At 43.1% G+C, this 26,266-nt stretch overlaps 3 protein-coding genes across 3 annotated transcripts; all 3 read left to right on the forward strand.

Annotated features, from left to right (window-relative positions):
• Positions 1-7,861: 7,861 nt before the first annotated feature.
• Positions 7,862-8,755, forward strand: PHALS_03749 (myosin-like protein; the record flags this gene model as incomplete). The annotated part of the gene is made up of 1 exon (XM_024718023.1): positions 7,862-8,755. The coding sequence occupies one exon, from the start codon at positions 7,862-7,864 to the stop codon at positions 8,753-8,755; it is 894 nt and encodes a 297-aa protein (XP_024583463.1).
• A 7,994-nt stretch (positions 8,756-16,749) lies between these two features.
• On the forward strand, positions 16,750-17,064 carry PHALS_03750 (uncharacterized protein; the record flags this gene model as incomplete). The annotated part of the gene is made up of 1 exon (XM_024718025.1): positions 16,750-17,064. The coding sequence occupies one exon, from the start codon at positions 16,750-16,752 to the stop codon at positions 17,062-17,064; it is 315 nt and encodes a 104-aa protein (XP_024583464.1).
• A 3,505-nt stretch (positions 17,065-20,569) lies between these two features.
• On the forward strand, positions 20,570-22,635 carry PHALS_03751 (uncharacterized protein; the record flags this gene model as incomplete). Its single annotated transcript, XM_024718026.1, has 7 exons — positions 20,570-20,653; positions 20,729-20,790; positions 20,860-20,906; positions 20,964-21,113; positions 21,189-21,208; positions 22,292-22,396; positions 22,465-22,635. The coding sequence occupies 7 exons, from the start codon at positions 20,570-20,572 to the stop codon at positions 22,633-22,635; spliced, it is 639 nt and encodes a 212-aa protein (XP_024583465.1).
• Between the last annotated feature and the right edge of the window lie 3,631 nt (positions 22,636-26,266).

The following is a 26,266-nucleotide window of genomic DNA, read 5'->3' on the forward strand; positions in this document are numbered from 1 at the left end:
TGATCAGATCCGCCTTTTTCTTAAGCTTCTCGCCAGCAACCTTCCGCGAAATCTGCACGATATAGAATAGACCAAAGGTGACTTAAAATCGAATCAGCTTGATTGGAATTTGTAATCTATCATGTGCTACATCTGGAACAGTGTCGAGCGTGGCGTAGCTGATCATTGATGTTTCTTGCTTCTTACTCTTGCTTGCCGTCCTAGGAAGAGAATGGAGATCTCTCAAAAACTTTGTCAAAAATGCCACGGGAATGGGGACGACAGCAATCGCAAGGTTTAACAGGGAATATAGACTAGCTTGATATAGTCTATTTTTCTCGCTTCTTGTTCAGCAAAAATGCATTAAGTTTGATCTCCTAGAATTTGGCACTTGCTAAATTTTTAGAGTAGGCAATCAATCAGGCATCAATTTGGTAAAATGACTAATATAAGTTCCTGGAATCAATTTTTCTTTAAACGAGTACGACTTTTCGTTGCTAAAAATGTAATTACTAGATCGATCAATAAACGTTGTCTTCACATTGCTTTCTGGTATATTTAAAATATCACTTCCTCGACGTTGCAGACAGAGATGTAAATGATGTGTTATTTATACCTCAGCTAGCGACCTTGAGTTAAGAGCTCCTTTTATAAGCTTTAAGCACTCATCTAGTAATGCTGCGCTGGAACTTGAGATCTTGCTAGATCAAGGCAACTTGTACATGGTTCATGTGCCTCATAAATAACCAACAACTTTAAAAAAATTATACTTGGAGCTGACGCATGTAAAAATATAAGATCGAGAAACATTTATCGTTAATATGATGCATGCAGTATGGCCTGATCAGTTTCTCCTCAACACCGCTTAGCTCGCTTTCGAAAGCAATCTACGCGTTCTGGGAATTTCAGGGATTGACTAAGTGCGTTGCCTTGCAGGGTTCTCGTTGTGCAGCCTGGAACGTGGATGATCTAAATTAATCAGCGCGATGAATTGCTGTATATGCTGGTAGTCTCATCCAAGAGCAGTTCTAGATTGTCACGCCATGTTTATCGCGTATGCTTAGGCGGTGCCAGCTGAAGGATGACGTCAACCCGTCTTACTATTGATGAGATAAGCATGGTGAAATAATGTGCTGTTTGTGAGTCGGTAGATTCAGCAGGGTAACAACTATTACCTGATTAAAGGAAGATATCCTTTTTTTGAGAGTTTTTTGGAGTTTGAATTTCCACTCCGGCAAGATTGCCTTAGCGACGTCAACGCTTAAGCGTGACATACCCTCAGTTTTTTACCAGGGTCAATACATGGTCGTACAGCACAACGCACTTCCTACTAACGAGTGAGACCCAGCATTCTTCCAAATTTTAGACTTGGCCGATAGATGTACCAGCAAGCTCATGGGTATGGGGAGAGCGGTAGCAGTAGGAGCTGTAGATGACAGCGAGTGTCTGCCTCGACGTCGACGTCGCGTTTTGTACTTCGCAAAGTCACGAATTAAGATGATTATATAGACCAACTTATTTTTTTGATTAAAAATTGCTTAAGGAGCGGTAAGATGGCGCCGTCTTCATGCAGCATTCATGTCACGTTCATGCAACGTTCGCCATATACTCTTTAACAGCGATTGAAATAATCAGTTGACTACTTATAGTTTAATTAACCGCTGCTATTCCAGCCGCTTATACTGGGGGTGAAGGCTTTGGAAGAAAGATTGAAGCGCGTTTTACGAGCATCAATTTAGCCAAAATTTAAGGTCAAAGGGCGCAACCGCGGCGCGGCAGGAGGCTCCGGATGGATCAAATTAGCCTGTAGCGACTTTCCAAAAAGTAGTCCCGCGGTGGGGTACCCCAACATCATTCGCTTTGTAAGTCGTCCATTTCAGTAAGAAACGATGTAACGGAGTACGATCCATAATACGATGTACATACATCACCTTGTTGTCCCTGCAGCTCATGAGTTCCTAGGGGAACTTTTGTGATTAATGATCATTATTTGTACTCGGAGTGATCGTCAAAGGAAGAGATGCTTGGGTAACGTCAACTGCTAACCGATTACAGTACATAACACATACAAGTAGTGTCGTATCTGGCTGGCTCAACTCGAGATAAAGCACTTATTAATTGAAGCAGAAGTTAAATACTAGCGACATAAAGGCTCTCGATTTTGCTTCTTAATGGCGACCACATAACTTGGCGCGGACTCTGAGTTCAAATCTTTTTTGTGAGGGTTGCTTGGCAAGCCGTTGCATGCAAACTATGTTTATCTAATTTTAGGTTGATTGAAATTTCTGACTACTGCGCAAAAAAGCGCTAAAGTCTCGGCCGTGGTCGTGTCCATGGTGAAATTACATCGTATTCTCAGGTGCCGCACGTTAGTGCCAATTACCTCCTAGGTCGGAGATCCTTAGCGTGAAGTGCTGCAGGCTCGGCCCTGCGCTGATGTAGTGCAGGGTCGATTCTACAGCCATTTCAACCGCTCATATCCAGAGGTAGAGAATTTTTGCTGCCTACCCCATAAAATACTCGACGCCTATTAGAACTAGTCTCGCTCTATCGAACATCGCTACGTTATCAGCAGCTGCAATAACACGTCACCCCGGTGATACTTCAATCGATATAACGGTCTTGGATGTGTCTCACTATGCTAGAGAGCACCTCCACGCGCACTATAACCGCTTCTGGACATTGGGCTACCAATCGTACTCTGTCCTCTGGACCAGCCAGATATATGAGATTTTTCCGCGTGCCTTGTTGACCCGGCGTAAGGTATGTGAAAATTCATTCTTCATCATCGCAGAGGCTACAGCCTTGTTTAGACTAAGTCGTCAGATTGAAATCAAATGCTATAGAGAGAAGTTTTCGTAATAGAAAGCTGCATCAATTTTGATAAGCACCCCACTCGGAGAATTAACGAGTCCGTGTGCATATCGAAATTCGCTCAAGTAGCTGAATACGTCTTGCTTTTTTACTTCAGGATTGACTTATATTAAAAATGCTCAGCTTTGAGAAGTACAATATCAAGTGAATCTGGCTCAGCCAGACGCAAGAATCGCTGCGATTTTCAAAGCATAATTTTAACTAAATTTTGAATGTGATTCGTCAAAGTTGCGAATGCTGAGCCCGGTCGAGCTCTTACCCACTAATGAGCGCAAGCCTTCCATTATCACTCATCGAAAATGAGAAATCAGAACACGCTCCGCAAGCGCTTTCTTAATCTGCAAGTGACCATCCTCAGAAGTACCTCATGTGCCGGGACAAGCAGTTTGTTTTCTCCTTAAAGAGTGTCCTCAGGCATCCGGTGCTATCGAAAGTATCGAAAAGTATATTACTCAAATCGCGCATTGAGTAAAAAATGCGCTTCGCTTCACCCGCCCGACGGCTCTGCAAGTCAGCTGCTGCGTAACAAACATCTCATTAAACGTCCAAGTCTGCGAGGCGGACGTTTACCATCCTTAATATAGCTCTGCTTATCTCCGAGAGCATGCTGTTAAAGCTACATGCCACTTTCACAATTGAAATAAGGCTGGATCCGACCGCTTGCCCAGAGCGTTTTGTGCTATACAACCTGTCTTATAGCATGAAATGATGTTATAGATTTTGTGCAAGTCGTAGGTAGCAATGGTGTTAAGACAATCTTGCCCAAGTAGAAAATCAAGATTTAATAATTTCTCGAAGTATGAGTATGCCCTCTGCTTAATCAAGTACTGGCTGGCCCACGGGTCGACGATCGGCTCCGCATGGAAGTAGCAAAGCCAATCAATCTGATCGTGTAGCTCAGAAATCATAAAAATATTATACCGCCTTCACGACTAACATTAGAGCCGATGTCCGAGAGAGCTCACGCGCGCTATTTAAGAGAGGGACGTCATCCACCGTCTCTGTTCGAGAGCAAATACGGTTGTCTTAAATACATCTCGTTTAAGCTCGAATGGCCATTTGCTCGGGTAGTGAGGGCAGAATTCCATCCTCTACGACTAACCCAGTCGCTTTAATCACGATTTAACAAGCTATTTTTCACACAGCAATGTAGATTCAACCCTCCGCACAGTATGTGCATCATACGATGGTTCTAAACCAGCAGTTCTGTACGTGACAGTTGTTGAACATCTATAATATCATCTGAATCGTGCCATTCTACTCGTGACTTATATCCGCGGTCTATGGTAGGTCTTGCTTTGAAGACCACGGCACTGAGCTTCTCTTAACCGACCCCACAGAATAAGCTCTGGAGTACGCTGCATAAAGTCGTTCTGATATGTCCCACTAAAACGAACTCTTTGAGATCTCAGCTCACAGCTTTACTTGTCCGTATCACAAAATATGCACTTAGTATATATTGCAGTATATGATCTCTACTTCCCGACTTGTTTATAGACCGCGACTCACCGCCTATTTGCCTTACAAGACTATCTCAAGGCGAGCATTGATGCTTACATCAAACAGTCATGGAACATACTGCAGCTTAATGCTTCCGCTAAAGGGCTTCCTTTTTACTTGAATAGGTAGCTTCAATACATCTGTAGGAGTAACGCGCGCTGTACTCAGTGTGTACCTTCACACTTCATGGGTCGTGGCCTTCCATTCACACCACATTTGGTATTAAATAAACTTTTGAACTCATTTCTATGACCAAAGTGCGCACCACAAAAAAGCATCAAAATACACCACAGGAAGGATGAAAATCTCGACGCATTGACCGGTATCTCCATCGCAATCATTTGTATTCGGCATCATCAATTTCTCCCTATATTTTTGACCCCGCGCGTCGTACATCATTGCAAGATGCTCTTGATTCTATTAGGATTTCACACGGCTTCACAAAGCTCGGGACATTGCTGGCATCCAACAACACCAGGCTATGTGCTTCACATCTCTTGAAGAGAGCTGCTTCTATTAGATTTGGGCTCCTTTGGCCTTGACACACAAGGAACAAATCAAACTGTTCTTTTCTGCCCTGTGCCTACCAAGTCTCGGCATTCGTAGTGAGTGGTTTTTTTGGTCGCCCCAGCACTAGACGCGACCCTTCGACCCCTCAACAGAGGAACACACAAATTACAAAGCTTGAGACTATCGATGTAACATCTGTATAACCACGGTGCTGCTGAGCAGCCAAGAGTCACTCTTTTTCCGAGGACACCGCCTCTGCCGTACCTAAAGATCCCCCATTTCACTTTAACCGGCACTCGTGGCACGGGATTTTTGCTCCGCATTGAATGCGACGCCAATCACTTCACCGAAAGAGTTAGGATGAATGCGGAAGGTATTTCTACGAATCGCACCGATATGAGACCAATCGTAGAAATGGTCACTGTTACTATCTTCGATAGAGGATTTGCCGCCACTCTAGGGTGTTGAGCTTTTGGTTTATGGATATGACCCGGTAGTTCTCAACTACCTTGACGGGTGGACGGACAACCTTGATCTCACATCTTACACCTGATTAGACGGTGTGAATACATTTGGCGTCTGCTGCTTAAACAGCACCCACGTCACAAAAGCTTCTTCTTCGAATATATCCCACGTAAATGTCCATCTCGCGCGCATTCTCCTAGCTTGGAGACCACACAATAGCTCCGATTGATCATGACCAAATGCATGGCCATCCTAGCCTCTCTTACTCGAGATAGGAAAATTCTCTCTGGTCTTTGCCCTCAGATAGCTGAACGGTTGGCGATAGTGAACTAACTAGGGATGTCGGTTGTTCTCTCACACTTGCGTTTGTGGAGGTGTCTCACCAGCGCAATTAAGTCGCTGGTTGAAGTTTGTAGGTGAGCAATTACTGCCTCTGCGTCAATGATCATATTTTTCCTTTAGATCAACCAAAAGTAGAAGGAACATTGAGCGTGTCTTGTTGTTCGAGCACAGAAACATGAACATATTGGGTAAAATATACAGTCAGGTTGACGACTGGTGCTATTAGATGCAACGAGGCCTCGTGCACTTCGTATTGAGGAAGATTTGACCCTATAATATCACTTCAGTCACACCCAGAAGATGAGCTCGTGCGCCTCGGATCGGAGAGTTTTTTTAAGTACCAAGTATACTAAGTCTCTTATTTTGCAATGATATATTTATACGTCAATTCAGCTTAAAATTGCAGTTCATATCTGTTTCACTTCTCATCACAATAAAACCATTGACATTGCATAGCGGGGCACCTTGCATTCGGGTTGCCGTGCACTTTGCACATAGGAAGCTTGACTATTAAAGTAGTCCTCGTTTACAAACGCGCTCAGAAGTTGGATTTGTGTGCTCCAATCAGGAGTGAAATGGAGAGCCACTCGGAAACTAAATTTTAGCCTGCTCTGGTATTTGAGAGTGTATATTTGTAGGATTAGTTCTATTTCGAGTACATATTTTTTCTCATGATAAATTTGTTATGTAAGTTTGATTTGTGGCGAAAAACCCATGTGTACCAAGTAGCCTTAAATTATACAAATTTTGCATAATTACAGCTATGTACTACAAATAATAACAATTCTACCAAATCTAAATACACAGCGTTACAGTACTGGTCCTGTTACACGGGTGTCCCACATACCCACCCTCATCACTTATCAGGTACGAATCATGCTACATCTCATGGTAAAGCTTCACCTTCGTATTTCTAAGCTTCCAAGGGATGTGTACGTACGTCCACCGTAACAGGTTAGAAAATTGTGCGTCCGTAACACATTTTGACCAAAAAGCCGACCAAAGATTGGCTAAATTAAGCGCTACACAACGAAAAGCAGCTTGAGCTGTTTAAGGTTTCACATCAGCACAAGTCGATAAGCATTGTCAGTACCGACAATAGCCGTGTATTCTCGCAAGCTGAGCCTCTAATGGTCAGCCGTAAAATTTCTATAGATAGCAGTATAAAGGCACATTTAGCAAGCGTTGATCAGTCACTTGAAAGATTTAATCAAAAAATTCTGTTACAATAACGGTGATACACAATATTTAATATTGTGAAAATGAATATAAATCCTCATATGGCTACAAATCTTGTTGGTGACTTGTCAGGACTACGAAAGATACAGTAACAGATCCGTCCCGTCGACCCACCGGCTGCTCATCATCCATAGATTTTCCCAGATACAAAGAATTAAGGGTCCCTCAGCGCTAGTGATGGTGGTCTCTTGGGACAACAGACATCTTCTGGTGCATAACATGCACGCACCATGTGATGCTTCGTATATTCGAGATATCAAGACATACGTCATAGATATAGATATACATCGTTCGCAATGCGTCACACATTAAGCGATAACCTCTTTCTTTTGATGAGAATTTCCTTAACAAACCTCTGAACGTACATATGATTCAAACGAGTACTGTCCTGAGTATAATATACTGGATTTTACAAAATAGAAACCGGTGTTGCAATCAAAGGTCAAATCAGCTTTAGAAATTGTCAAGCACTTCTTTAAAAGGATATTTACAGTACTTTTTTCCTTTAATTATCCATGGTAGCCAGTCTTGTACAGTACAAGAGCTAGAGTATACATCAGACAATGCAACTCAAAGCTTGCGTACATTTGCTTTACATAATTTGCAACCAACAGAAAGGTGCGTAGTGGTATGACCAAAATCTGCTTGTAACTGATGCTGACTGCCAGCGATCTCAAGACCTTTATCACTTGCACAGCTCTATTTTCTAATATACTCGAACTTCAGTTGTCAAATCTAACACTTGACACTTTACCTGTAGAATCTTATTCATTCTTGACATCCATTGATGTTGAAGTGATGGTCCGCCCCAATCCCCTTATTCATACTACGTACATTCTCAGAATCTCAAGGCGCCTTCCATCACTCCAGCCACACAAACCAAATGCCAGTTGTCACTTGCCAATTTGTCATCTCCATCGCAGTCCTTTAACCGATCCGGAACATCATTCTCATGGCATTTTTTAAACTGAAAAAGACGGAGGCTGAAAAGGCTCAAGAGCGTGAGCTTAAGGAACTTAAGCGTGAAGCCAAGACACAACGCAAACAGGCAGCCAAGGAGCACAAAGCACAGAAGCGAGAAGTTAAACTGCAGCGCAAGGTTGCCAAGCGTCAGGAGAAAGAGGCTCAGAATGAAGCCAAACAGGCGGAAAAGGCAATTCAAAAGAGCAATCGGCAAGCTGCAAAGGAAGCAAAAAAAGCATCCAAGGTGGCACGCAAAGCTGAGAAGGAGCGTAAACGACTCGAGCGTCGTCAGATGCGAATTGAACAGCGGAATTCGACTGCCGTAGCTGCTGGTGGCGTAGCGATACCACCATTTGCTAAGAGTGATGGTTGCTACATTTGTGGTAAAGAATTTGGAATTGTAGTGCATCAACGTCGCCATCATTGTCGCCAATGTCGAAAAAGCTGCTGTTTGCGTTGTACAAGTCGCACACGTCGTGCTGTACCACAATACGGACTTGTGAAACCGCAAAAAATCTGCGTGGTCTGTGAGACACTAGGGTCTGATGAAGAGAATGTGAATGCGGTAACAAGGTCGCAGCCACGTGAACCCGCTGAAGCCGTTGAAGCACTTGCATCCAGTGGCCGTGCATCGCGGCGTCCACCAGTCTCACCTACGACTGGTGTAACGATAACCATGCCACAGTCGTCACGTGGCCGTGTACGTAGTAGAAGTGGCTCATTTTGGAAGCTGCCCATTCGGCCACTAATGAAAAGGAAAAGAAGTGCCGAACAATCACGCAATCGAAAGCTTGATCTCGATTTGCAATTGGAAAAGCATGCAATTTTAGGAGCACGCACAATCGAGTTGCAACCGCAGGTGATTGCTTCGACTACGCCGTAAGTGCGGAAAAGACATAAGGGAACGTCGAGAAGGTTCGGAGGGACTGATTGTTTCCCTCATAGGGGTTGAGTGATGTATAATGCATATTTGTATGCCACCACCTCCAATGGTAGAGGTGCGGGCGTTGATATTGTAAAAAAAATTATTGCATGAATGTTCTCGCTCTTTGGTTGAAATTACATATGGGAGGATATTAAACTCATGTGGGTTGCACTGCTGGGATGCAGTCGACACATCGCAACGTCAAACGAAACGACATGGGGCTCAAATTTAAAGCCAGGTCTATTTCTTTCCCCTTGATATTTAACCGGCTTTCGCACGCAAGGTCCGTACCGGATCTTGCCAAAAATTATGGGTGGCCGACCCATGGCATAATCCGGATACAGTTAGATAGCCCATGATACGCCCAGTACCTTGGACATAATCACAAACTGCGACATTATATATTACTATATGAAAGTGCTAGAAGGTTAAAATGCAGCTCTAAGAACACTGATGATCAATTTTCACAGGCATCAAAAGGCTATTGAGCAGGCATTGTAATTTTGAAAATCCCACGTGATAGTTGCCTGTTTGGCCTCGTTTCACTCGATAAATTTGAGAGCCGAAAGATGACAAAGTTATCATTACGCTGCTTTCAACATCATTTATTTTTAAGGTACGTTCTTTAATAAGGAAATAAGTCATGATGTCTATGACTTACGACCATATAAAATATTAAAAGAAAAAGTACATTAAGCTAGAGTATATTTCTTAAAAATATCAAATCATCGGATATCAAAACGAAATATCATTCGAGCTGAAAGATAAGCATGCTATTTTAGTAATTACTTTTACCGATAGATTCTAATAAATGATCTACTTCCTAAGATCACGTTTTGGTGCTCCTGAGCGACAATACACACAACATTCAATGATCAATCAATAACTTATCAATCGTGGTGAATTCGCATGCATGACTGACGTGATATTCATCGCGTTTAGAAATGAGCGAGGCCGTCAGTGTAAATAGCTCTTCATTCACTTGAATATTAAAAAAACGCTAGCCAGACCACTCCTTTGTCACAGAAAATAGTCATCAAATTCTTTTGGGAATCTAAAGCATCACGGTTGCGCCATTAATAATCGACGCTAGCGGCAGAGGGAAAGGTTGTACGTAAGGTAACGAAGTAAGACATTAAAAAAAGAGTTAAATTTCTGCCAGAGGAACTTGCAACTTGAAATACTTTAACCAGCATAAATGATGATACGAGTTTTTGATTCGTCGAAATCCAGCTCTCTTTAAAGGCTTTGAGGTAATCAAACACAGAAAATCTCCCTTAATATTTAAAGAAGCTATTATCTTGGTCTTATCACTCAACTCTATTTCGACATTTTCAAATGTGCCAAATTCTAAAAATTAGATAGAAGCTGGATGCATCATCCTTTGCTATTATTGTATCTGAATGGCACTGTTGTATTGCGCTGTGGCTTGTGACCTTTGACAGGGGTAGCTGTAATTTGGTCGGGGTAGGATTAAGAACGTACCCATTTACATGATGTATATCAAAATATGCGTAATACTGCTAGCATATAGTGGTCACTTTGTAGAAAAGCTCTTCACACTTCAAGTATTCAATGAGAAACAATCAAGAGACCGTCTTGCTACCTATAAAAGAGCAAGAATCTTGTGTACTTAAACCTTTAATTGATACAGTATTGTACAGTTGTACGCAATTTACATAACACACTTGGTGAATTTATTTACTATCATGGATTCCGAAAGCAACGGTATTTATGAAGATGATCGGATTTTGAAAAGGAACAACGAAGACATTTTTTTCACTCAAGTAGCGGATCGTACATATCTTGAGAAAAACTATTTAAAATATATACTCCTGAAATAGCAAAGCAAACGAACAATGTTCTTTGTTACTAGGCTGGAAGGGGCGTACGAACCCAATTTCTGTGCGTTTGTAAACTCTGAGAGTCAAAGTCCCCTCTGTGCAATCCTAAGTCAATCTTACGACCAAGTAATGGAAAATCTGTGCGAGAATGGAACACGGAATGTATGAATACCTGTTCCCGGGACAAATGGATCAATTAAACAGGCGTTATCTATCTGAAGTCCCGAAGAGTGGCGGCCAAGGACTGGAAACGGTATTGCTTACCCAGAGGTACTCACCAGTTTAAACCTGCGATAATAAAGCGCGCCTAAAGCATCTTAGCTTGGTGCCAGTAGAGATACAGAGTGTTCTCATTAAGACCTTCGATGTTGAGCGCCAAGATCTTTTAAGTCAAAGCTCAGAAATACTTTTCGTTTGGATGAGGAATCTTCCGACGACCACAAACGCGTCCTTGCTCCAAACGGAGCCACAGTGCATCACACTTGCGATCTCCAAACTAGGACTCAAAAGCAAGACAGACATCCACGTGTAAACCTCGGTAAAATGGAGTTCCCGACTTAGGGTGTCTGAAACGACAGATGTTGCGAGTGTTCACACTACAAAACCAAGCGTTTTGTTTGAAGTTCTTGCCCACCCGTCAACAAAATCGAGAAGTGGCGAGTTATGCCCAGGAATTTGAGCTTGCATCCCTGTAATGGTGTCTAACTCTCTTCCGAAGGTGTTAACGGGTCTTTATGAATGATCTCAGAATGGGCGCGGCTCGCACCAAAACCTTCCGCGTCTACCCTACTACTTTAAAGAAAACGGCGAGTGTCGTATTTAAAGCAAGTTACGTCTGATGCAGGATAGGGGTCTGAGAATGTAAGTGATGCGAGCGCAACAGAGGCGATGGACTTCAGCCATGTCCACGAAGAAGAGACGGAGATCCTAGCCACCAAGCGACTACGCGGCACATGTAGATGTTTCACCTGCAGTAGTACGGTCAGGGGCGGACGACGATCTTCACACATAGAGACGTTAAATCCATGTAGTTCGCATTGCGAATAATGAGAAATCCCCGGCCTCTGTGATACCTCGAGGTATTTGCACTCAATAGGAGTCAGCCCTAAAGTAACGGCTGTCTCAAAAATACGAAAATCTACAAAAAATATAGGGGCTGTCGGTTTTAGTATCAACGACCCTGTCTTGATTAATACATATATGTGGTGCAATATTACGTATGAAGCGGGATTTATAAAATCAGAAGACAGAATGCGAAGGTATTGGAGATACCAATTACGATATATATGCATAAATACGATATACTTGTGACTAGTGACGAGACACTGGAAAAAGTACGAAAGAATATTTTGAACCTTCAGTGAATTTTGAGTACTTTGCTTTCGCGGAACGTTGTCTTTTTCTGGATCCGGAGATAAAATACACTCTCATGTTTAATATGGCGACGCCGAAACGCCACGTTGTGTAGAATGAAATAGTTTGGGGCTACGCACTTACCACCTGGTGGGGTATTCAGGAATATTGAACTCTCCTTCGTCGAAAAACAGAAGCGCTATGGCGCGGGCATTAAGCCATTCTAATATCGTGCAGAATACATGTTTAATATTGGTATTGTCGATGCCTCAGGATTGGGATGGCAGAAATAACTGTGATCCGAGGTCTCATGATACGATGGAAAAGGGCGATTGTATGACTCGGTCTTCAGAGTGTCAATATGTTGAGACGGAAAAATACGACTGCAAGTCGTGTTTGCCAGACTATCTTTACCATGATAGAATGCATACGCTCTGAGCTGCTGCCTTCTGATTGAGGGCCGGTGGAGAGTGAAAGCGAGTGGATGCCGCGATCGCTTGTAACAGAAACGGTGCAACTGATGGGCGAATGTAAGTAGTGAGTAGAAGGGTCAATTACTGACGATGTGATGAATGATTCATTAATGTGACGATTGTACTCCCGTCTGACGGGTCCACCATGTGAGCTTATTCGGTATTTGGATAGCGAGATCATCAATTCCTGTATGGATTGACCGGGTAGCTCGAGGGGTTGTAAGTCCCCCCTCACCATCTCCCGTAGAGACTCGTATAGAGTCCAAAAGTAAGATTGGGGGGATCTGTACAAGGGATTGCATGACGGTACGGTCATGGAGGGAGAGCTGAGCTTGTTATTCGGCATTTGACATGACTGCATCTGTCCTTAAAAATACATGAAAAACACCAGTGCAAGAAGAACTACTTATCTACGGCTATTCAACGATTTTTTATGTATGCCCTTAATGATCTCACTAATTTTTTTATCCGGCTTAAAGGTCGATCACGACGGTGTACCGAGACCCACCAAGCATGTCAATCTCGGATAGGGAAGTGCATCATGAGCTCGAGCTTGTTCTCGAAACCAAATTTGGCGTCATACGGCGACGTCTCCTTTCTAGGGATCAGTGCGACGTCAGTGATGATTTCTTCCATGCAAAGCACCAAGCGGCGTTGCTGACAGAAGGAGTAAAACTCCCCACCTGATCTTGACCTTCTTTATAACAAAGACCGGCAAATCGTGCTTTTGCGATAAGTCAAATACAGCTATAATTTTGGCGCAAGGGCTGATTTCTAGAAACGTTATGGTGCAGAACAGCAGAGGTTGACGTTTGTTCAGTGCCCTCGACCTTATTCATGGATTATATCAACGCCTGACGTGTGACAGCGACAACACTCTCACTGTGCAGGGAACTCCATTCAACATGCTCTAGGATTGGACAGGCACGCCACAGGGACTTCCTGACGCATCAGTGCCGTCTAACTAGCAGGTGACATAGCTGTCAAGGCCATATCGTGGCTATATAGACACATAGTTGATGATACATCCTTCTATTGTTGTGTAGAGCACAGAAAACAGGACGCGGAGAACTAATTAAACACTTGCGAGCAACACTTAAGTGTATGCACTTAATAAGACACTAGCCCAGATTGGCAAGTACGATTTTGGCACAAACGAATTCATTCATGGATGTCTCGCTGGGGAGCATAGCCTACGGGCAGGTCCCATATATGAGAAGGTAACTGTTGATTGTCCAGGGCCTCGGCCCTAAGAGACTATAATTATATGGATCGGCCAGACCGACTACTTGCACGCGTATAGTTTCTACTTCCTTCGATGAACCCCAGCCCCTCAACAATCTTCAAAGAAAAAGTCAAAAAAGCTGGACGCGGCAAAGGAAAGACCGGAAGCCTTTTACGTGCTCCTACTTTGGCTTTTTTACATCAAAATCAGCCATTCCGTGTCGTCTGCAACGCTTCAGCCCTCGCGACAGGTTGCGCTACACTAAAACCAGATGTGAATGGTTTCGAATGCGTGATCTAGCTTGCGTGACAGGAAGCTACTTGCAATGAAGTATGCCTTCATCAAGTTCAGAGTGCACCTCATTAGCGTTACGGTACCTCTCAACTAATTACTGAGCGCTCCGTGCCTGCTCCCTGCGACGGAACGTATTACGACACCCAGCCGCGGAACTCACAAACATGTTCAGCTCATCCAAATTTACTGAAGCGCAATCCGCGTTTCAGTTCTCCCGTCAGCAAGTACAAGATTATTGCAGACCAAACTTCGTACACATGGAGTGCAGTGGGGCTGCCTTAGCTCTTTGCTTAATGGAAGGTCACCGACGTTACGCTCTATACTAGAACCAGTATGAGCGTAGCGGATCGCAATTCTTCACCTCCAAGAGTACCCAAAACCTTATTCCAATTCAGAATTGCGACTGAATTTATCTGTTTTGTTTGCGGCGGAGCCCCCTTTATCTAATAGCTTAGGCTTATCTGATTAAATAGTAAGAAAAAACTAACTAATATGTAAAACTACTGGCACGTAGTGGCTTCTTGTTACAGTGTAGCAACACCATTGTGTAATTGCATCGACTTGTGTAATCCACACCTTTGTACGGTCATACATATTGTATGACCCACCCTTTCACATCAGGGTACGTGTAACCACGTTACATAAAGTCAATCCACCAGAAGTCTACAGCGGATCCCGTATACACACTATGCGTACATACCCTTCCCTTAAAGCGAGACAAACAAGCGCTCGAGATAGTTTCAGGAGGAATGTCTCACCTCGCATGTTGCCATTCTCTAAGTATCGGCAGCAGCTGTCGAGCATTTTTAAAACAGGGTAATTACTGCGCGATTGTGTACATATATCCTACATTTTTGCACAATCGTTCAATATGTAAGATTACATTCATACTGAAATCGTATACATTTTTAAGAGGTTGCAAGCATTCTTTATCAGCAATTTACCGGGACTGACAAAAATGATGGGGCTCTAGAAATGGGATGTCCAGTATATACGTGGGCTTTCAGCCGCATGCCAGACAGTAGAAAGTTTATATCAGCGACATAGACGTATCAAATATTAAATATAGCATTATTGCTGAATCTATATACTTTGAAAGGGCAGAGTTGACTAGACACTTAATCAAAAAAGGAGGATTTTTCGATTCTGCTCCTTGTCGGAGCTCACGAAGTAACCTGTGCGTATTCTTAATGCGAGCTTGTTGAGTCGAAAATTTTACAGCGCAATATGAACAGCAACCTCCCACACATGGCGACCCTTGTATCCAAAGTCATGACCAAGTTGTGAAAGGTATGGATCGTCTTTGAGAATCGAACATGAAATATTCAAGCAACTTCCTTGGGACAATTAAACACTTGAAATCTTGCTGGCGACGAAGGGCCATGGAACTGGTGGCCCAAGGGCCAGTTGCGGCAATGGCTCGTCTTAAAGCTGTCGGAATGCGCTGAGGGTATACCTACAGGTGCCCGAATCAGGCTTTGTCAGGAGATCAGCTTGCACCGACCGACAGGCCGCTGATGCTAAGCGTCATTTTCTATTAAGTATGCTTCTGTAAAGCTCACGATACCCTTTTGTGAAATATACAGGTCATGCATCGTTACGCATAGCAGCGTTATCACGTCTTCATCACAACACGTCGAATAATATCTGTTTTATTCACTGACGGAACGCGTTATAGGTGCTGGATAGTTTTTTACGATGGACCTCCGCAGAGCGATCAAAGTGCTGGAATGACATGGCTTCGCTCTTTTGGTCTACGTTAAATAGCGAAACTATTTAGTATTTAAATAAAATAACTATTTTGAATTAAAAGTGCCTAAACAAGTTTAGCAGTATTATCTATACAATTGTCTTGAGTTCCCTGACACTTCCACGCAGATATTCCAGTCTTAGCAGAATTTCACTGATCGACATGCTAAGACTTAGTCTTCTTACTCACCTTATAGCTGAAGCAATGTAACGGGGTCACACAAGATGGTGTGATCACACAATAGCGTGGCTACACTTAAACAACAAGTCAGTACGTGGCTGGAACAGCTAGTAGTTATATATTTAATTAGGTTTTACTATACAGATAGAAGAACCTATAGGTTTAGGTAAAGGCGGAAAATATACTTTACAGTTTTGAACGGAAAAGTTAATGAGCCTTGGCTTAAGGTTGTAGTCACTCTTGGAGTAAGCGGATTGCGATCCGCTACACTCGTACTGGTTCTAAGTTTAGAACGAAGGTCGCCGACCTTGAATAAGTTTCGTGTAAGCGAAAGAGCTACGACAGTTCCGCTGCAAGCAACACATTTATTTGGAAAGTTTGCGCGTCATGCGCCAAGTTAGCGGCACAATGGCTGAAAGCCACGATACCTAGAACCATCCTGCAGATTCCAAAGGAAAACAAATTGTTGTGTATAAAATTTGTATCAGATACTGTTAGCTCGCCTACTTGCGCAGTACCTGCAGTTCTAAAGCAAATTTGCGTCATAGCCGCATTTGGTCATGTGTAGTTGTGATCATTATGAGATAGAGGTATACACAGAAAGTCATCAAAGAAAAGCAAACACATCTTACGTACTTAAATCCATACCTACCCCACATAGATCGCTTGCAAGCTAAGCGATTGAAATTCGAAAATCCTACAGTCTCCTGTAGCTGCCGACCTTATGCTCCAAGGCACCAATTTAACCTTGATACCCATGATGGTATCTAAGCTAATTCGTCTGTCTTACAGCCCCGCGTAAAAATACATCTGCGCGTTGGGCACACGTTAAAATGAATGGAGAAAGTCGACACACCTTCACAACATCGAAATACCAAAAGATTCAGCTACGTCAGAAATGCCATACAGTGACTCTGCGCGTTGATCAACCTGATTCATTGAACTATTTTGTTCAGCCACACAAGAGAAATGCAAGGTGCACTGTCCACCTAGCTTTTAAATTGAGTTATGTGCTTATGGTATTATTCCCGAAACAGAGTACACAAATCTTCACAACTGTTGCTAATCCAGCCGAGATTGGTACTCCTGAGGATTGGTGGCCTGCGGAGTCAGGAAAAGCTCTTGCAAGTATGCGCTTAATTCCTTGAGGCCCTGTATAAGAGCTCTGCCGAAGCGCAGTGTGTGCCACGCATATTACACAGATAAAGCTTTGACTATAATAGTATTCGTCATGTCCAGCTTTCTCCTCCGCACGCACAAAAGTGTCACCGATTCATTCCCAGAATAAATAAATTCTTGTGTTTACGGTTTGCAGTTGCCTGAAGTGCTCACAGCGCTGGTGCGAAGTCCTTTCATTCCTATTCCTGCGGGCTATCCTTTCAAACCATGAGCGAGCGAGCGCGATAAACTCGCTCATGGAATTATTTCACATTCACCAATGATGACTCATCAGGAGTACCGTCTGCGCTTTGAGCAGCAGCGGTTGAGAAGACCCGTACCCTTCGTGCGAGTGCGCATGTGATCGAGAGTGCCGATGAATATCAAACCTGATTTGCGCACTGAATGAGAGAAAACCCACTGCGACATGCAACCCTGCCTATTTTGCAAGAAGGATGAAGACCGGGAGTACAGCCACGACACTGAATCTATCTTGCCCAACTGGTACCACAGACTCTTATGAGTTTTTCTTAATGTTTTCTTAAACTCGATCAGATACAAGAAAACAGAACTGCTGTACCCGCTCGCCAACCGAACTTTACTCGCGAAAGGGGTTACCGCGTGCTTGCGAGCTGTACAGGCGGTGATCAACCTCCTGTGGCTAGCTCTCAAGAGTTTTTTCGGTTGTGGTGGCATTCTGACTCATTCCATGATTCCGACGTGCGTACAGACCCGAGACATCATAGCATTTGGATTTATTTCCTGATCTTTGTCTTTGCACTGTCTAGATTGAAGCGCCTTTTAGCGGTTCAGGATTGCGGCACTATTATGAAGTAGCGCGTAGATCAACCACAAGGAGTAAAAGAGACGCCTGTCCGTTTGCAACAGATCGCTTCATATTCGACCGGCTCGAAAGAGCGATATCGCGGTTGATCCTTTGAAAGGTCATGTAGCAACACAGGATGTGTCCGCATTCTCCTTGGGATATTCAGAGGATAACACAAACACTTTTTGCTATTACTGTGATTGACCCGGTATAGCGCGATCACATCTTTGCCTTGTAGACCGCAGACACTGCATGTGTATATAGGTTGAACCAGTCAACATAGCCCTTTGCCTCACAACATATTCTTTGATAAGGTACTGTTGATCGTTAATGACTTGCTAATCCCTGGCCGATGCACGTTGTAGCACATGGAGGCTACCAAACCTTGTATGTGAAATGGGTAAGACGTGTCTTCAATAGCACGTGCTACGTTATTTAATGTAAACTCAATTGGAAGGAACGAATGCTCCAGTACCGCGGTCTCTTCGCACAAAATCTAAATCTTCTCACACGCAAATGAAGCGTCTGTCTAACCACTTGTCAGTTGTTGACATGTCGAACTTAATTACTAGTATCTGGGATAATACTCGTGAATACTAGCTGCAAACCTTGTATCTTTATTCGATACAATTATCACAGACAAGCAATGTTAGCGAAAAAAAATTGTCGAAAAACAGCTTGATTTTATTCCAAACGCTTTCAGTATCGTTGCTCCGATGATCCTTGAAGACTACAAAGCTGGCAATACAGGAAGTGTCTTTTTGTAAACCAACAATATAGATCTGCCAAAGCTCTGCCGGAACTGGCAAGCTGGCAAACAGCGCTGCCACATGCGGCGATAGTTTAACTCGTCGATATGTTTCACACCTGTGCATACATGACCTTACGCATGTAGTATGTTGGGCAACCAATATATAGCCCCTACCGAGCCAAACGTCTTTTCCCTCCGAGGTGGTAACCCAAAATGGCACCAATTGCCTCGTACAGTATCTATACTTGGAGTTCCCACCATCAAACAGCTAGACACGCTGAGTGACACGTGCGTCAGCAGGTCTTTGGAAACAGTACAACCAAGAGATTCGATAAAGCGGCATCTGAGTCCTTAAATATTTTGTTTTCCATAGCTTTAGCAACGCGGCACGTTTCGCGCCTGATCCGTACGCCGTATGTGTGGCCACATCGATTGGTGATGTATATATGATGATATTTAGTCAGGACGGCGAGAAAACGAAACCGCCACCACATCAAATCATTCAGACCTCTACCTCGCCTTAATAGTGTACTTGGCAAAGGGGTGATCATCTTGCATTTATCCGCGAGTGATGTGGTGACGACAACGCTGTGCGCCACGATGCATGTTCTGTATATTGAAAATATCTCAGCGTTAAGAAGCTGCTATCTGTCTCCTATTTCGGGCTTAGGCGCATGTTTGACGCGTCAGTCGCCGGTTCTTCAAAGGATCTTCAATCCATGCGGCGGCGTCGAAATAGGACTTTAATGCAAGTTGTGCCTATACACATTAGTAGTCGAAACGACGGGAGAAGAGTTCAATAACGGGTTCAAGAAACATACCCTACAGTCATTTGTGAAATGTTTATCTTCGTAATTTACCTAATCGTTACAGTAACATTGCGTTTGTACTTTATAAAATTTCGCAATATTTGCTTCACGAAGACTTCTGCAAGAATTTAAATTTATGGATGAATGTAGGAGGTGTCTATCGAGTCAGCAATAGATCATCTGAACTACTTCGTATACTATCCACGATTAAAATCGGGTTATCATAACAGGATATGATAAGTTTGCAATTAAAGCCGTAAAGGATCGATACTAAAAACAAGTTCGTTGCCATAACTTTTTGCAAGCAGTAACTCATTTAAAAAAATCAATAAGTGCGAGTCGCCGAAGTTTTTATTTGCTCTTTGACTTGTTATTACTATTGTCTAATCTTTTGGCATGTTGATCCACTAGCTCTTGTGTAGCAAGTTTTGTCCATTTGTTCGTCTGCTTTTGTTCGACGCTTGTAATCAGCTTAGTCAATCTCTTCGATAGCCTTAGCGACGGGTATTCAACAAGATAATAAGTCGTTGTTGAAAGTGCAAATATGACTATCAGCCTGGAGAAGAGTCGATCGAAATAATTTGTTTGCGCCATCAATACCGGATTATAAACAGCAAACGTATGCATCAAATAGATGGAAAAGCTGAATTTTCCCCAAGTGCAAAGCACATTCCATTCGAGCATTCTCGATACGCAGGAGGGTTTGATCATTTCAATCACAATAATTATTGCCAAGAATGCGCTGGAGTAAGGAGCACCTTTCAAATCAGGCATTGGATTCTCAATCACCCAAGTAAATAAGAGTCCTCGAAAAGTCACACTCAATAACATTGAGATAGCTAAGTATTCCACTGTACGAAGAAGGAGAGTGTGCCACCATCGAAAAACAAATCCAGTCGTTTGAATCCATGAGTCCATTTGAATGAAAACCACAGCTGCCACTGAACCTGTAAGGAATGTTGAAATGTGAGGTCTCAAAGGCTGGTGATCATCTCTATACGTGGTAAGCCCTTCATTCACGATCCACACCGAGAGCAAAAGTCCAGCTATCCACCATAGACGGCGTAGTCCTAAGACGACTAGGACAAAAATTGGTATCACAAAATAGTATGCAATCTCCAGTGGCAACGTCCAAAAGACAAAATAGCGATATTCAAAGTCAAACATCAGTGTCTTGGCTATATTTAAAGATGGTCCTGGATTATTAACAGCAAAGTAGCATGCTTGGTACTGGTCTGTCAAGAGTGATATTACAATCAGAGTGACAGAGAATAGTGGGTACACTCGAAAGAAGCGTCGCTGAAAGTAATCAGCTAGTGAGAATATCCAGGTACGAAAGCTGGCACCTTTCGCTAACAACTTTTGACTCTTTTGCATGAATATCCACGTGAGGAGATAGGAAGAAAGCACAAAAAAAAGATCGACGCCAACTGCACCAAGCGGGAGGTGCATCTCTAGCATGAACTCACGAGAATGATGGACAACAACAAGCAATGCTGCAAGGCCACGTGCACCGTCGAGAAATAGTACTTTTGTCTTGTGCTCGGGTGCTAAATGACATTCTGAAGCTTCCGACTTTGTTGATACACTGCTCTCAGCTTGATCTAGCGATTGCTGTTCATCTGCTCTGGAAGAAAACGGGAGAGTTTGTTGGTCCGTTGCACCTTCTTCAATTGTAATCAAATGTATTATCTCATCTCTTGAGTCACCACTTGATGTGTTCTGTAGCATTTCGACTGTTTTTCTTCGTATGAAAGAGAAATGAAAGGCAAACTTTTGATTAGGAAGTGTTTTTGTCGTAAGCACCGACCACATGGAATCGTGTCATTCGTCAAAAGAGAGCTCTTACGTTGTCCAATAGCTTCATCACTTGGGATCCTATCGTTCATTCGCAACGACATGGCCAGGAACTCTTCAAAGATTCGCTCGACCTATTTCATACGGTATATGAAACGCAATGGCCGTCACTAATGAATGATCACGATGATTTGGAAGTGCCCTTCTATGAGTCGCATAATCATGTAATAAATAGTGCAAGGTGCGCTACATTGTAGGTATTGAGATGACGCCACTCAATTCTGTTAGGAACGATGCTGCGTCTTTATGTCTGTTGAAACGAATTTTTTAAGGCAGAGTAATTTGACATAGTTATGACACTATTAAGATGAGAAAGACATAGCATAATAAGCTTGTCACTTCGGGTATTACCATTGAATCAACAGTAGGGCGTAAGACAAGAATCGTTGTCATTGTTGTGAAAAAGCTCGTGAATACCAGCCTGCCAAAATGCTACAAGCGATTATACATGATGTTGAGATGTGAAAATTGCGCTTGAATGGGTAACGTGGATTCAAATGAAGTGCAGGATACAATTCTCTTTTCTTCCTTCATGTAAATCTGGTTGGCAAATGTGGCCGAGAACCAACCACGAAGGTTTTCGCACATGAGCTTAGACTTTTATCTTTTCTATTATGTACACGTAAAGTGTGTATGAATCTGATGCTAGGTCGCACGGGTCTTTATCACAGTCAACCTGCTTGTATATACCTGTCGTCCGTCCAGCCTCCTTCATAGAGCTCACATTAACGAGATTACGAAGAGTGCTAGATTTCGTGCTGGCGACTGTAGACGATGATTCTCCACGAGACTTCGTTTGTAAAACACAGCAGTAAAATTATCCTGAGTTCTAGCAATGTTAGCTGTTTAAAGTCACGACCAATCAAGGTCAGGATTAGCAGCCAGTGATCACGTACATGTATCAAGAGCTCCGTTAGCTCTCAATCCAACGATTCTCAAGAGTCGACTGCAGGTCTTGAATTATAATCTTGAAGAACAATTTGGGTACAGTACGTCTCCAATACACCGGCAACGAGACTCGATGTGGCGACTCTACAAGAACAATTGGATCCCTATACTCCTGCGATAGAGACAAGCGTGTATGTCTTGTATATGAAAAAACTTTACGCCCAATGTCTTAGTATGTTGCATCTCATTTCTGACACAGTTTTACTTGGAGCATGTGCTTCGTGTCACTTTTAAAGCTTGCATGACAATTGCAGCGTATCAAATGCTGTTCGAGCGAGTCTTGCGTTTGACAGGCGAAAAAAAAGCGTTTATGGCAGCTACATATTTGTTCTTACGATGGAAAATGGCATCGCTTGACATCGCAAATTAATGGGCTGAGCAAGCTACGACTAGAAGACGACAGTAAGATATGGGAAGTACAGTTGTTGAGAACGAATAATGAACAGTTTAAGGCCAGTCTCGAGACCCTTCTAAGTATTTCATTTAATGTAAAAGGAGTAGTGTATCCTGGCCTGCTTACGGTAAAAGCAGATTGTTCAGGTCCCCAAAAATTTCAGGATGGTCCATCCTCGCCACGATTTAGCGATACCGCTTAGTCATCACCTTTGTGTGAGTTTCACGTGAATTCCCGCAAAATTTTTGCAGGAAATCTTAATCACATGATCCTAAGGGTTTCAATATCATATCAATCACATTGAGTAAGTGGTGGTGTTTGTGCAGGACAATGAGGTCACCGACATAGTACAGATGACACCGGAGTTGGTGCTGAGCTTGTCACCCGTCATTAAGGACACTCACTCAGCACTAAGTCCGAGTTGTGGGACAGCTATCATCAATGATTCTACAAATCCTATTTATCCTTTTATATAATATCAAGACGTGGCGACAAGCGGTCCGACACGCGTGAAGACCTCAATAGGGGTGTACGTCATGAAATTGACCTGCTTGCTAGGTCCAAATACTGCGTCACAAGACAATGGCCTTTACCGAAAGAATATAGGAAGTCATAGAATTTTTGCCGCGCGAAGTTGTTGTAAGAAAGAGTAAAAATTCCCATTTAGCGCCAACCCAGTGTGTCTGAAAAGTAAACAGCAAGTGGTGAATTGTGCATGCGAATAAAAAGATAACTACAACCATGATGTGGCGCGATCGCCGAATTTTAAAGAGGATTGCTTTAGAACAGCGTAGCCGACTAGATTTGGTTCAGTGATCCTGACCAAGTTGATGTGTATAATCAACTGTTTATATAAGACAACCAACTTTTTTTGCTGAGCGCAAATTCCAAGTGGAATGCTATGAAAAGATTGGTTATGTCACAAGGCCTGCAACGGGGTCGCCGTGCACTTCGCAGCAGGAAGTCTGAATCAACGAGTCCATGTTTACACACGCATAAAGATTGGGCTCGTACGCTCTAACAAGGAGCGCAAAACTGAGCCTATCATGTAACGAGTTCGTTGTGATCTCTCTCTATACGGAATTGTCTTTATGCTTGACGTTCTACGGACCTCTACGTTACGGAACCCAACTTTTTTTTACTAATTACCGATACTTTGGTATTTATGTAATCACAATTCCACAGTGTGTTATGTGAATTGCGCACATTCCACAGTATCAGATATACACCATTGCCGAAAAACGTAGGATTTGTGAGTCAGCAATTACCTCATTTTGAAAACACTCAACTGCTGCTGTCAGAGCTCATGAGAAGATGTGACGTACGAGGTCAGTTGCTTTAAGAATACTTAGAGCAACTTCTGTGTTCAGGTCAGTTGCTTTAAGAAAAATTAAAGCAACTTTTGTGTTCATGTATAGTTGTGTAAGCATCCTGCATTTTACTCCCGATAGCTTGCATCTATATTTATGACTTGATTTAGCGTGCGAGATTGGAGCGAATCGTGTAATTGCAGAAGGAAAAGATCGGTGCGTGGAACCAGATCCTGTTAGTCAGTAGCTAGACATCGTTGTGAGTTCTGCGGAGTCTTATTCAATAGCCCTTCGCCGCAAAGAGCGAGCCTTACTCGCGCAGATGTATAGCGGGACTTATATATCGGGAAACTTTCATATGCCTTTTACTTGCCGGTTTGGCAACCTCAGTTGCCTCAATGAGTATGCAAAGCGGAGCAAATGATATACTAATATTGTGTACTTCAACATCACGCAAAGGTTATAAATGTACTAGATAACAGTAATGATAGCCTTACAAATTCTAGGTTTTGCTATAAGCGCGCCGACTCAAACTCTCTGCGTTTGTTAGCGCCGACTCTGTTTACTCAAGCTTTCTCTGCACAACAACAACATTGCTCTAGGTAGCGTTTGAAGACAATTCCGGACCGCTTCGTGAATGTAGTTGTACCCTACGTGCGGATAGAGTATAAAATGTTTTATCACTCATCCTCCAGACAAGTAGACCAGCTAAATGAGGTGTTTGTTTGTTTCGGGATTGAATCGGATCTAGAAACGGCGGTCAAAGTATTGAAAGCGGTTATCGCGCGCTCACCAGCTTTGATATCGCGGTGAAGAGGCAGTTCCAAGAGCGTCTGATTGGGTGCCGGTCAAGGAACATATGATTTTAACCGTGAGACCGCAAGTGTTGATCGTCCTGGCCTTTGAGATTCAAGACTTTTTGGTATAGAAAAATTCAGTAGCCACGAAGCTAGGAGGTAGCTCGCAAGAATGGACACTGGTGTGCAATATCTCTGTAAAAAGGCGTCTCCACCGTGTGACGATTTGTCGCGATGTTGCAGATATTTGCATTGCCAATCTTGGCGTATTGAGTTCGTATCAACCCATCGAAGGAAGCACACCCCGAGGTGTAGCCTAAACCTAAGGGCTCACATCGCTGCAATGACGTCTGACCCTCCTCTGGAAGCTATAACGCTCACTTTCTTAAAGGAGGGTCGGCATAAGGGTGTGGCTCCGGTCGAGAACTTTCTTTACCTAATCGTTTTCGAGGAAGAGGTGAACGTCGTGATTAGTGCGAGATACATGTTCTGTGCAGCGCGGTGCAAAACGCTGGTACTAGGATCGAAGAGTCTATGATAGATCCCTGTCATACTGAGGAGAGAGATGTTTGAGCGCTTTATGGAAGCTTTTTATTCAGATGTTTTATCTGCGGTAAACTAAACATTCGCACTTTACGTTTCCTTATTGCTCTGGATTGAGAGGTACGAAGTGTCAAACTCCGACTAAAATTGGACGACGATGCTCTAGCGGAGAAGCATCGATTCCCCGTAGGCGCAAAATGGCCTGCTGGAAAAGAAATGGGTTTAGATGTAACATATTGAGGTCGTGGTCTTTAGGAATCAGTCACAAAATGGGCAAATCTATTTAAGATAGGTAACACTCTCCGCCTCGGGTGCTGGTTGTTTTTTAATATCATAGACTTTATAAAGCCGAGAAATACCTAAACATCTTTAGGGCGTGCAACTGTCGAAAACAATAGACGGTACGCGGGGGCATTGATAAGCCAAACACGGGTACAATAGTCGCATTCTTTGCAACAGAGACAATGATTGAATGCCAAATGTTATGTTGATCAAGTTAGGTTTGAGGATTTTGTCTGGGTGGAACGTTGCTCTGTCTTGACCTGGATGCAAGATACGATTTTATCCCAAGTAAAGTGAGGCTAGAACACCACGAGCCATTAATCAACTTTACATCGAGAAAGTTAGGTACCACGCACTTATTCACATCAGGTGAAGCGCAGGCGATTTGAGCCCTCTGTACTGGAGAGTATGAGCGCTTTCAGCCCAAGCACGAAGCTGCGATTTTTCGTGCAGGACATGATATTGTTCGAGCTGACTAGTTGTGATATCACTGAGTATTTGAAGCAGATCTCGGAAGTCAAAAGGTGCAGTGTGCCGTGTTCTCAGGATGGGACAGAAAGAAGCTACAGTATACTGCGGTCGAGTCGGAAATGAGAGACTGCATGTCGCGGCTCTTAAACATTTTCTCTTGTGGAAAGGTTAATCTTAAAGGGTAGTGTTGAGGCCGGGGGGGGG

Source organism: Plasmopara halstedii (genome assembly GCF_900000015.1).
Source record: "Plasmopara halstedii genome assembly, contig: Scaffold_2386, whole genome shotgun sequence".
In the NCBI taxonomy this organism is placed as follows: domain Eukaryota; phylum Oomycota; class Peronosporomycetes; order Peronosporales; family Peronosporaceae; genus Plasmopara; species Plasmopara halstedii.